Source organism: Tachypleus tridentatus, chromosome 11, assembly GCF_004210375.1.
Source record: "Tachypleus tridentatus isolate NWPU-2018 chromosome 11, ASM421037v1, whole genome shotgun sequence".
NCBI classification, from domain to species: Eukaryota; Metazoa; Arthropoda; class Merostomata; order Xiphosura; family Limulidae; genus Tachypleus; species Tachypleus tridentatus.
This window is the reverse complement of record NC_134835.1, coordinates 40,510,113-40,522,888: the sequence shown is the minus strand read 5'-3', so window position 1 is coordinate 40,522,888 and position 12,776 is coordinate 40,510,113. Positions and strand designations below refer to the sequence as shown.

The 12,776-nt window shown below is 30.8% G+C and overlaps 1 protein-coding gene across 4 annotated transcripts in view; it reads left to right on the top strand.

The window, feature by feature from the left end:
- The window catches only part of LOC143231993 (D-ribitol-5-phosphate cytidylyltransferase-like), a 39,446-nt gene that overhangs the window by 12,933 nt on the left and 13,737 nt on the right, over positions 1-12,776 (top strand). For all 4 annotated transcript variants that reach the window (XM_076466953.1, XM_076466954.1, XM_076466952.1 and 1 more), the window contains 3 exons: positions 2,085-2,182; positions 4,921-5,070; positions 11,561-11,665. In XM_076466953.1, coding sequence (XP_076323068.1) covers positions 2,085-2,182; positions 4,921-5,070; positions 11,561-11,665 — 353 coding nt within the window. The remainder of the gene's footprint in view (positions 1-2,084; positions 2,183-4,920; positions 5,071-11,560; positions 11,666-12,776) is intronic.

The window sequence follows — 12,776 nt, the reverse complement described above, 5'->3', positions numbered from 1 at the left end:
TTTCTTTTTGGTATATTCATTTTGGGACACCCTGTATTTGAAACAGATAATGCTGTATCATTTAACTTATTATGAGTTGCATTTCACCCTTCTCTCTATTTCCTCTTGACTGATTATGTTTATAAGTTTTAAAAAAAATTGTTATTGATTCATCAGTAAGGCATGAGATTTTAGTGAGACTAATCATGTAGAATTTAATTGTTATGTTATTATATAAGAAATCTGATAACTTGAATATACTTACAAGACAAACTTTCCAAGAGCTCTCAGGGTATTAGGTGTTTCTGTATTGTAGTTTGCCAGTTTTACCAATAGCACATATATATGTTTAGTAGCTTTATTACATTTGTGCAATTCATTAAATTTCCTGCTGTGCCTGGAATGCACAAAAAAAGGCAGTGTAAAAATTATACATGTCTAATTTTTGTGAAGTTTCTATGAAGATATCCACATTTTGTAAAGATAGGCTCTTTATTCAATATATGTGAATTCAGAAAAAGAATGAAATGATATAGTAAGACAGCATCATGAAGTTTATGAAAAATCAAAGCAATTGAATGAGATATTTGGATGATTTTGTCCAAAGGTTCTAAGAAACAATAAAAACATGACAATGAAATCTACAAACAGAGGTGGATTTATAGTTATTTTAGTATTTTTTTTGTTTTTCTTTATATGGTTTCATTTGTTGAGAGTGCTTGTTTTGGTCACTGAGTAATAATAATACAAAGACTATTCCATTTAATTTATATAATTTACTTTATGATATTCTATAGGCTGTGTATGTTAAGAAATAATTACTTAGCAAGATTTGTGAGTTAAGCCTATTAAGTTTTTCTTATGGCTTCAACATTGCTCAAAACTGGCTAACTAACAGTCAGTAACTTGGTAATTGGATGACAATACTGCAGTAGATTAACTGACTAATCATTCACTAATTAACTTTCCAGTTACTCTCCCCTCACTAAATCGAGGATTAACAAACTATCTAACAATCTTCTGGTGTTTAAATATTTTACCTTTTTGTTCCTCAAGTTTCTAAAAAGTTTGAAACATTACATACTCATCATGATACCACATTTCTAGAATTCATGAAACATTTAAAGACTACATCATTCTTGCATCATGTTAAAATACTTTAGCAAACAAAATATATAAATTAAGATATTAAAAATATAGACTCAACAATAATAATTAACAGCTTACAAACACTTAAGGGGAAGGGGAAAAAGTTGAATGAACCTCTGTCAATACTGTTGAGGATAAATCAAAGAACTTGTTCAAAAACAAGCATGTCAGTCATGAAACTACAATTTTGATCAGTCAATCAACCAGCCTGTTTATCTAACAAAAGAATACACTGATTAAAACTTATGTTCACATATATCTGCACTGTAATTATGGAACATTTCTCAGTACAGTCACTACTGTACTAAGGGCATTTTATTCATCAAATATTACAGAAATACATGATGTGATGATTCAAGAGCTTTTACCAATGTTCCTTTTTGTCAAAAGTATAAGTTTTCTTTCTTTCATAGTGTTGTTACATTGGTATAAAGACCAAACAAACGTTTGGAAGATGATTTGTGACCATTTTTTTTGCAAGCATCGGTAATTTTTTAAATTTTATTTCCACTTCACTAATAACTCTAAAGAACTTCATTAATTTCCACATAACACTCGACTGTCCCACTAACTTAAGTAGTTCTCTTAATATTAATTCAGTTATTTCGGTTTCTTACAAATCTACCCTGTTTTCCATAATATTCCAATGCACTCTGAAGTGAGGTTAGGTGTTAAGTTTCATGTGATGTCATTAACTTTAAATTTATATTTAAATATGGTTGACACTGATCTTATCTTTTCTGATAACATATTTAAAAACAGAAACCATTTAAATATTTTTAATGAGTAGTTTCAATTACTCTTGCTAAATTTTCTAACATTGATTAGTATATTACAACACTTTTTTGTTTTAGAATTTTTTCAAGTTAACATTTGCTACATATTTTATCTGTAACTGAATAATCTGATAATAGTTTTGCATCAAAATCCTATTTTTAATTTCCTACCTTCTTTAGAAAATTCTCCAGATATAGTTGTGATTCATGATGGGGTTCGTCCCCTTGTGCCTCCTGAGATTTTAATTGAAGTGGTTTCTGCAGCAAAAGATTATGGAGTAAGTTAGATTTAGTTATTTGTATGTTTAGGTGGCTCTTCTTGTTTAAGAGAGTTTTTTTTTAATTATTTCAAATATTGCAAGTACAAAATTCAAGCTCATTTTTATTATTTTATTATCCATTGTTTTGGACTTATCCAACAGTTACATGTTCATATTTGATCTAAAGTTTTAATGATATGTCATAGAAACAAACACAGTATATAACAATAACATATAGCTGAAGGAGATGATGAAACATGATAAATAATATGTAGAGGGAAAAAGATATTACATGTAAAGAATTAACTTGGAAGATACATATAAAAACATGCTGAGAATTAGGTAAAATTAAAGCAATATGTGTATGCTTCATAATGGTACAAAAATAAAATATTAATACACTTATTGTAATATTGGTAGATATTGTCAAGATGAAAATGATTAAGTAAATAACCTTCTACCACAGTCGATGTGTAAAAGATATAATTAGGGTGGCGAAATTAAAAAGGCAAAATTATACATAACATTTGGAATTGCTAAGTAGTTAATTGAAAGGTGAAACTAAATAACCAATTATGAACAAGTGCTATTCAGTCAGTATTTTGTTCAAGCCTGTTAATGTTATGTTTTGTTTTTCAACTCTTAAATAAATTCTATAAATTGATAATTTTTTCTTTTATTCTTATGATTGGTAATTTACATAATATTAAATGTATATAAATCTCAAATAATAACTTCTAATCTTTGTATCACATTGTCCAGAAATAAATATTGTTTGTGAACTGCAAAGTTGGGAAAAGTATAAACCAGTGTTGTAAAACATGCTTTAATCAAAGTAAGCACCATTTGCTTCAACACATTTTTGCCAACATGTAACAATGCTGTTTATGTCTGTCCTGTAGAAATCAGAGTTTTTATGGTCAGTGAACTCCCTGAAAGCTGCTTCTGCAGCTGCCTGGTTTTGAAAGTATTTTATTGTTCAAAAAATTGTCAAAGTGCTTGAAAAATGAAAATCTGTAGGGGAAAAGTCTGGTAAATAAGGTGGATGAGACAGAATCTTGATTCCTGATTTGTTCAATTTTTGGAACATCACCCTTGACAGGTCTTGTAACATCAATTTTGTTGGTCTTCAGTCAGCTCATGCAGAACCCACATATCCAACTTTTTCATCTTTTCAATTGCACTCAGGTGGTTGGAAATGCTTGATTTGCTGGTGCCTAGCTTTTCTGCAAGCTCAGGTACTGCTCTGTGAGGGTCTGTCTCAACTGTTTCCCTTAATGTGTTTTCATCTGAGGATGGCTTCCTTCCTTAACCTTCGTAGTCTTCAAGACTTTCATCTCCATGCCAAAACCTGTACATTTAATACCAGATCCATGGCCAACTGCCTGGGTGATGTTCCATATAGTATCAGTAGTTTTTCATCCAAGTTTGAAGTCGAAGAGGAAAATCAGATGAAACTCCTTTTTGTTCATGCTGCCTTGGAGCTTGTGAAACTTACTCTGAGTAGAATTGAAACAAAAGACAATTAAAACACCTTGTGAGCAACAAACATTGGATTAAACCAACCAACAATGAGTTACTCAATATTCAGCTTCTAAATTTCATCATGAGAATTCCAACAATTATTTCTAGACAACCTAATATAATAAACTTGTTCATGATTATTGCAGGTTACTATTTTCTTAGTTATTAGTACCGAGTTTTCAAGGGTTTTTGTTTTTTTCTAATTATTCAATTCTTTTAAATATTTCAAGCATCTGTTCTGTATGTTATTTTTGCTTTCTTGTTTGATTTGATCAGCTCATTTTCAATCTGTTATCTGTTTCATTATTAGAAGGCTTTGTAATGCATGTATTAAAACTTTTATATGAAACTTTATTAGAAGCTATGAAATAATTGTTCTTCACTTCATACAAATGGAATTATGATACAGTGAAAACATAATGGGCACTGACAAAACAGTTTGTGCTTTTCATTTGTATGATAGACTGTTTAAGTTTTGTCATATGTACCAAAGAAATGTAAGTATGATACATGACCACTGTCTTAGTTTTTAAAAACAAAGATTTATTTTCACAGCTACACAAAACAAGTATTTCTTTTGAAGTATAAATTTAAAGATAAAAGCTTTTTTTTTATTTGGTTGTTTAACAGTGTTTACTCATCATTAGATTTGAAATGGTTTAAATGTTTTATGTAATAAATCTTCTATGTTGTGAAGATTTACAAGTACAATATTGTCACAGTTAGCTATTTGCCTCTGCAGAAAAATAAAAAAATTACAATGCAATTACTATTTATTAAAACTATTTACATAAAATGAAGTAAAACATAATTAACATTTTATAGCTGCTTTATACTAATTTAGTTTAGTTAATTTATGCTTATCCATCTGTTACAAACACATAGTACTAAAGTGATGTGTATTGTGAAGAGGAAGCTTAAAATACATCTTAGCATTTAAGAAATTATTTCTATCATTTTAGGTTGAACATATTGAGATGGTCCTTGTTGGGTAGTATTACATTTAAAATAGTGCTATTTCTTACAATTTGTATAAAAAATTGATTTTTAGCAGTTAGTGCACAGTTTAATTTTGTGTATGAAACTATTAAGTTTTTGCTTTCTTTGTAAACACAGAATGAGAGATATTTTGTGATAAACACTTTTACCTATCTTAGCAATGTAAAGTTAAGTGAAAACTGTAGCTGAGTTTTGACAAATTATTACAATCTTGATACTTTTTTAATGTTTAGGCAGCTGGAGCTGTACGACCGCTTGTTTCAACAGTTTTAAGAAGTGATGAGATGGGATTCATGGAGGAGGCATTAGACAGAAGTCAGTACTGTGCTAGTGAAATGCCTCAAGCATTTGTTTTGAGTTTGATCAAAGAAGCTTATAATATGGTATGGAAGTAGTAGTCTTTTTATTAACATGAATATAATACAGTCCTTGGTAATTGCATGCTTTGAATAAATTAATCTTTCAATGATTTCTTTTGTTTTGGTTTCATTAAGAACTGGGTGTTTAATACTAAGTTTTATTTTTAAGGTATGCAATACCTGTGCCATATTAAGTCAAAGTTCTAATTTATAAACTAATAACATTGGGCCTGTCAGTCTTATTGGTGTGTTATGACTGAAGCTAGGAGACAACTGGTATTTGATAATCAATTACATGATACAATGTATATGTTCTACCTGTATAGCAAAAACAAATCCAAAGTAAAATGAGGGTGTATAGGTGTAAAATGTGTGTGAACCACTGCATTATTCCAATGTGATGTTAATCTATTTTCATCTAGTTTTTTCATTTAGTTTTTGAATTACCCTTCCTTTCATATTTTAACTTTCTTTTGGAAGTTATCATCTGTGCATTTTGCAAAAAAAAAATTTCTGATAGTCATTTTTGCACAAATGTTTTTTGTTTTTTTTAAGATAATCCAGATCTTCCTGTCTTATGAATTACTAATGTCAACTAGAGATGACCAAGAGATCACTAATTTGTTTTGTATTCAAAACGTTCAATAACCTACCCCTTGTGCTTGTATAAATCAAATTGATAATTAAATAATAATGTTTTACTTTCAATTATATGAGTAATAAGGTTTTATTTAAGATATATCAGTTAGCCAATTTATCTATGTATATTCTTTTAATAGGGTAATCAGAGATTTGTGTCAAGAATGCTTTGCAGTCACCTGTAATGCTTATTCAGCTAAGCTTATCTGTTTGGATGATGATTTGATTCAGTTAATATTATTTAACAACATAGGTTTATGACAAATACATACTTTCAAAAATTTGCCAAAGTTATCAATTTTAAGATCAATAAACAATATAACTACTTTTTTACTTGGAAGTAAACTTAATAATGGAAACTTGTTTATTCAGATACTGCAAAAACGGTTAACACGTTCCTTTCTCCTAATCATAACAAAAGTATCATCAACATATCTGATACGTCATAGGCTCAAAACTATCAAGAGAACCTTTTGACCATTGTTTCCTATAATGAACTATGAAAAGATTAAAAAGATTAAATGCTAGTTTGGAACTCATGGCAACTTCATCAATTTGATCATAAATAGAAATGATAAAAATGAAATATAACTATTCTTTAAACACTGATTTTGTTAATCCTTAAATTAAATCCTTTGTTCAAATTCAATGTTGGATGCAAATTGAATAATCTTAGGTAGTGAAATATTAGTACACAAGGATACAATATCAAAACTAGCACAAAAATTCTGTTCATCAAATTTCAAATCTTCAGATATTTCAAAGCTATTTTTGTGAATTTCTCTACAAAAGTATTTAAAAATCCAATAAGAGTATGGTTATAACTTCTGATATAAAATATTTTTGGTCTGATTGGATAACCAATTTGATGGGTCTTAGATAAACCATACAAAATACCACAATGAGATTCAAATGATCTAATGTCATTATATACCTTGCTATTAAGTACATGCTTTTTATTCAGTTTTTTCTGATAGGACCAAAGTTTAATATCTCAAATTTAATTACCTCAGGTAACACAGCACCTTTTTTCCCAGTCTTCCATATGCATGAGTACTTTATCTTTATAATGTTTTAATATGGCTAAATTATTTTGTTTTAAGAGTTTAATTGCCTCATATTATTGCTTAGAAATGTTTGATTCTTTCATACATGTAAAAATAAATAATGTTAAAATAATTTCAGTAGTTATACAATTGAAATATCTTTTAGCTTTTTTTAAAATTAGGATTGTCTTCCACTACTAATAATGTTTCTAATTCTGATACCATCACTAATCTTCACATACATAAAGGTATTTTCAATTTGAAATTATGCTATCTCCCTAAAAAATCTGCAAACCACTAGCCTTATGAAAGCTCTTGTGAAATTGTGAAACATGAAACTGCACTATTGTGTGGTGATATATCTTGTATTGAAACTCTCCACCAGCAAGAGTGCGACATGCCTCCTTGTGCAAAGATGTAGTTATTTTTGCTGAGATTTGAAGAATTTTACTTCGTCAACTTTACCATGTGTATTCAACCTTTCACCATGTATTCACAATTTAACATGAATTTTTATTTTTTTTAGAACAAATCTTACTCAAGGTAACTAACAATTCAGGAAATTCTTTACCTGTAGAAATTGCAGCAGCCATCAGGTAATGTGCAGTGGGATCCAAGTTGCCAATCTTACTCTCTTCCTTGGTTCCTGCCACAACATTCCCTTTACTTATAATGCTTTCCATTTTCTTTCACAAAACCCTTCCCCTCTCTTAATTTCTTGGTTTTTCTTCCCTTCTCACGTGTTTCATCCTTTTCAAAAGAAATGTGTTTTTGCTATATCATGTCATGCCTTTTTTGCCTGACAGTTTCACTTCCTTTTCCAGGGCATTGTCCTTGGAGTTTCATTTTCAGTCTGGGGATTATACTCTTTGTAGGATGTGTCACTGTCTAGTTCCCAAATTTCTCAACTTTGTTTTTTCATTATTAGCAGATAGCCTTTGTGTAGTTTTATGTGTACTTCCAAACAAACTAAAAACCAAACCATCCTCAGTTCAAGCCTGCTTCTACACTCTTGATGGGACAGTTTTGGACCTGTTGGTAAAGCAATCCATAGACTGGGTTGCTGACTCTTTTCCAGTTTATTATTATTGCCTCTGTTGTTCCCATAATTACTGAGTACTGGTGCTTGTTTGTTGACTTATCCTCCATCAATCATATTTGTGGTTGTCTCTTATTTTTGAAGGAATATTACTTCCTTCTTCTCTGGTCTTTCCAATCAGACCTGTGGATGACCAAGGCTGATTAGTCAGATGTATTTTCCATTGTCCGATAGCTCTTTTCTCAAGACATTTATCTCGGGTTCATTCCTGAGGATTGTGGCTATCACTTCCATATTCCTCCATTTGGAATAGCCTAGCCCTTTCTGTTTCTTGCATGTTATAAGGGCTTTTACTTATCATTTCCATGGTCTGGGACTACAATTCTAATTCTACATGCTTAACAGACTTCTGTTCCATTCCCAAGTGGAATTTGCAGATTACACTTCGCTTCTTTTTCATGAAGTTACACATTGGATAGCTCATCTAAATTTCCAACACCTTCCTAACTGTCACCCGATATCTTATTCACCTCTAGATACTTTTCATTTCTCAGTCATGCTCTCCTTCCCCACCCTATGGGGACTTTGTCTGTTCTGGAACATCTCATTCCACTCAGCTACACCTCATATGCATCACCTCCAATGGATCCTACACAACGTATGGAACCTGTCCAGGTGTCCACTCTCCTCAGAGGTCCTCCTTCCTCCATATCTCCTGGAAGATCTTGCCTGTTGGGTTGAATGTCGGAACTACGCCAGTGATGCTCCATCAACTCCTTCAAAGCTCATTTTCTCTTATTCCTCAACTCTGTTACCTGGATTTCTGAAGATTGTTTTCTCCATACCACCATCCTGATAATACTTGTGGTCAAGAGGGTATACCGCCATTTCTTTCCCTTATGGTGGATATTATGGTTGTGATCAGTTTGGCCAATTTTACAGTAAAGTTTTATAAAACATTTAAAGAATGCCCATTTTAAACCCACTTCATGGTTATTTATTACACCATTCTAAGTAAAAGACCATTTGGGTACATGCTTAATGCAGATCCAGGCTCATTCTTTGGGTTTTTCTTATGCAAATTTTCCCCCTCCCCTTGTGAGTGGAGCACAGGAGACACTTATCACTTACAGGCCCTGGCTATTAGGGTGGCTGACCATGGAGAATTCTCACTGATTAAAACCTAACATCAGAGCTAGAACAAGGAGCTCCATCTATGATAAGAAGTTGGAGCAGGAATGTTTCTGGAATGCAGTGTGGATCACCCACTTTATTCTGATTCATTGCAATCTACAAGTAGATTTTGGACAAATACCCACCTCTTATATACCTCTCTATTTATTATATTTACTATTACTGCATTGGCATGAACCCTTATTATTGGATGGCAGAGTAGATGTTATTGATTAGTATCCATATGTGATGTATTACTCACTCATTACTCCCAAGCAGGCAAGGGGTCCATAGACTTTGTTTGTTGAGAAACAGTCACATAACTATCCATACCATTTATGTCCAATATAGTACTTTTTTTGTCAGGAATAGCATTTGGCCTATGGTGTTTGACATTAGAGGAGCTGTGCAGTGATACATATCTGAAGTGACCTACTCCCAGATCTGGTTTTGGCCCATAAGAGACTGATGGTTAAGATGTGCACACAATGTACATTTTGAATGAGCCTCAATCTCTCTACAAATATTGGCCATCTAACAACTTGTGTCCAAGTATTAGAAAAAAAACACAGTGCAGGTCTTTTGCCTCTTCTGTTCATAATCATGGGCAAAACGCAAAGATGAAATGCCATCTTCCACAGGTTTCCCCTATGGGAGCCCCCTGCCATAGATTGTCATGCCCTGTGTGCCTTCATCAGACACTTGCTGAAGGGAGCATTTCTAAATATTTTTCACACCAGTCCATCCATCATTTCATTATGGAATTCTAGTTTTTTATACAGAGGTTAGTGAATGTATCAGAAATTTACATATTCCTTAATTGAAAATGTATTTCCAATAAATACTTACCTCCATATATGTTCCCATCCTCTCCACCTTTATTGGTTGCCTCATAAAAAAAACAACAAAAAAAACTGAGGAATTTTACAGGAATGTAGAGAGAGCATTTGTGCAAGGAACTGTGTTGCTCTTTTTTTTTGTTGGAAGGTTTTATTGCATGATACAGTGGTGCAAATTAATGTTTTACAGAAATGTTAGGTGGTATTTTTCACAAAGCATGTAAAACTTGTATATAAACCATTACTATAAGTTGTATTTTTTCTTTTGTATATTAAAATATAATGGTGTTTAAAAAGTGAATTGTGTGTATCAATCTTGTTGACAAATATTCTAAATTTGATACATATCAATTAACTTCTAAAATAAAATGTCTGGGTATTTAATTGTGTAATGTGCATAACATAAGATAAATTATAATATGTAACAAAAGTTTTAACTTTTCTGCAAAAAAATTGTAAAAATTTATATCTTGGTTAGACTTTACATTTTATATAAAAATTTGTAGAAATTATACCTTGAAGTATCACAATATTTGAAAACAGTTGATTAATTTAAAAAGTTCTAAAGGTATTATGAAGATGTGTAGAGAATTGGACAGTATGATTTATAATTATAATAAATATGAACTTACTAAGACAGAAATGTTTAAAATGTGCTCTTTCTCCCCATCCATTTTATTGAGACTTCAGGTATTTGCATCTCATTCTTTCCGTATTAGTTACCTTTAACTCTATAAAAACTTTACAGTCTGTGATCATACAAGGGATATATAATTTATTTCATTAATGTTTTTTTTTTTATTGGAGATCAACCCATTTGTTCTTCTATCATCTCTTAAGAGTCAAAATAGTATTAACAGATTTGTTTCAAGACAAGTCATTCCCTTCTTTACTCTTCATTTCATGGTTCTGTGATAGGATCCTGTGGTTAGTGTGCCAGACCTGGGAGTTCCATTGCCATAACAAAAACAAAAAATCATTTTCTGCACTTTGAGACAACAGGTGTATATATTTTAAGAGTGATACTCAAATTATAAAAGCTTGCAGTGGGTGCTGTTTATTAGCTGTTTTGCTCAGTTTGGAATTAAGAACAACTAGACACAGATAGCCCTTATGTAGCTTTGCATGTATTTGAAACAGGCATTAATATTGCTTTTTGTTTTCATTATTCTGAAACCAGTAAACTGTTGGCATTAAGAAAAAAGATAAAACACTTAACAGTCCTTCTAAGTGGAGGCAAAATAATGTAATTCATTATTATGTTTTTAATATTATACAATGTGCCTCTGTATGATTATGAAAACAACACGATACTTTGGAACTTCAGTAATAAAGAATGCACCAACAATGAACAATGTGTATGCTATAATTATTTAAAATATTACTTGTCAAACATAAATAGCAGATGGAAAACATCTTAAAATAAATTTACAGTGTTTTCCATCTATTATTACTTAGTTTTAACAGTAATATTATTTTGAATTATGTTTTACTACCTTTGTAGACCTTTTCAGATTTTTGTTTGTGTGTACAATACAGACTGGTGCTTTCCTTGATAATGTAGAACTTTTACCAATAATCTAATTTTTATGTTTAGTTTTGGAGATTAACTGGAAAACTAATTATTTTACTAAATTTAAAACAGGTTTAAGAGCTAAAACTTCAAATAAAAGAATTTGTCCAAAAGTGTATAAAAATAGCAGTAATTAAGATAACAGATGAAATAAAGTTTTCTGATTCTTAACAAAATGTTTTTTATTCTGTTTTTAAACTATTAGTGCTCAGAACACGATTTGGACCATGGTACTGAATGCCTTCATTTTGTCCAAAAATATATGGGTCTAAAACCTCGTCTGGTAGAGGGAACTGCTGATTTGTGGAAGGTCTGTTGTTTGATTTATAATATAACATTATATAATACCCTATTGTTAATTATGTTACAGGTCACTGGTTAAATGTTGTTCAGGTTCTGTTTTATTTTGAAACTTATACTCTTTCCTTAAATCAAACAAACCATTATTTTATTTTGTTGTCTCCAAGCAATATAATTAAGGTGTGAATGCACTTTACAGCATAACAACTGCTGTTGTAACAAATAGGTATATAAGTAGTGTTCTGAATGCTATTGTGTTTGTTGTATCCCAGCCAGCAATAAGAGTTCTGGATTGTGTTAAACATATTGTGAGCAATGGATATGACAAATATAGTGTGGTTGGATTACTATTATTGTACGCTTTTCTATTTCTTTAAGATCAGTAAATGACTAGATACAGAATGTAGTTTTTAAAAATGTCACAGGATATTAGTATTAATCCTATTATAAGTATAATTAAGTAATATAGTTATGGTTTAAACACTGACAGGTGACAGGGCACTAGAAATCAATAAACCTAAAACTTTATGATATAAATCATGCTGTCCTTTGAGATGTGACTTGTGTGAAACAGAAGATAAATCTGAAATACTATTTTTGTATGCCTGAGATTTTTGAATCCACAGTAGACAAATTAAGAGAAATATGGAAAAATTTCAATTAGTGTATTTTTTATTATGCATTATTGAATCTATTGGCAACAAACAATGCATATTATTTTTTCCTTTGATTTTTTTTAATCAGAGTTATTGGAATTTGTTATAGAAATAAACTTTTTTGTTAAAATACATTAAAATGACCAAATTGTTGTTGCTCATATTGGGAATATTTTCAAGTCAAAAGATTTTACAAACTGTGTTTTAAGTATGTGTTCTAAAACTTGTTAGAAACCCAAATGAATCTTTTAAAGTGATACAAATGTTTCACATGATCTGAATCTAAAGAAGTCTGGTTTTGTGATGAACACAAAATATTATGGTTTACAAAATTTGTGAATTTTTTCTTATAAGTGAAATGTTAACAGATGTTTGTGTTTGAATACTAAAACAGTATAGATTTTCTTGAAAGTTATGGAGGCATACTTGAACAAACTGAAGAATACTGATATGATGTAAGATGCA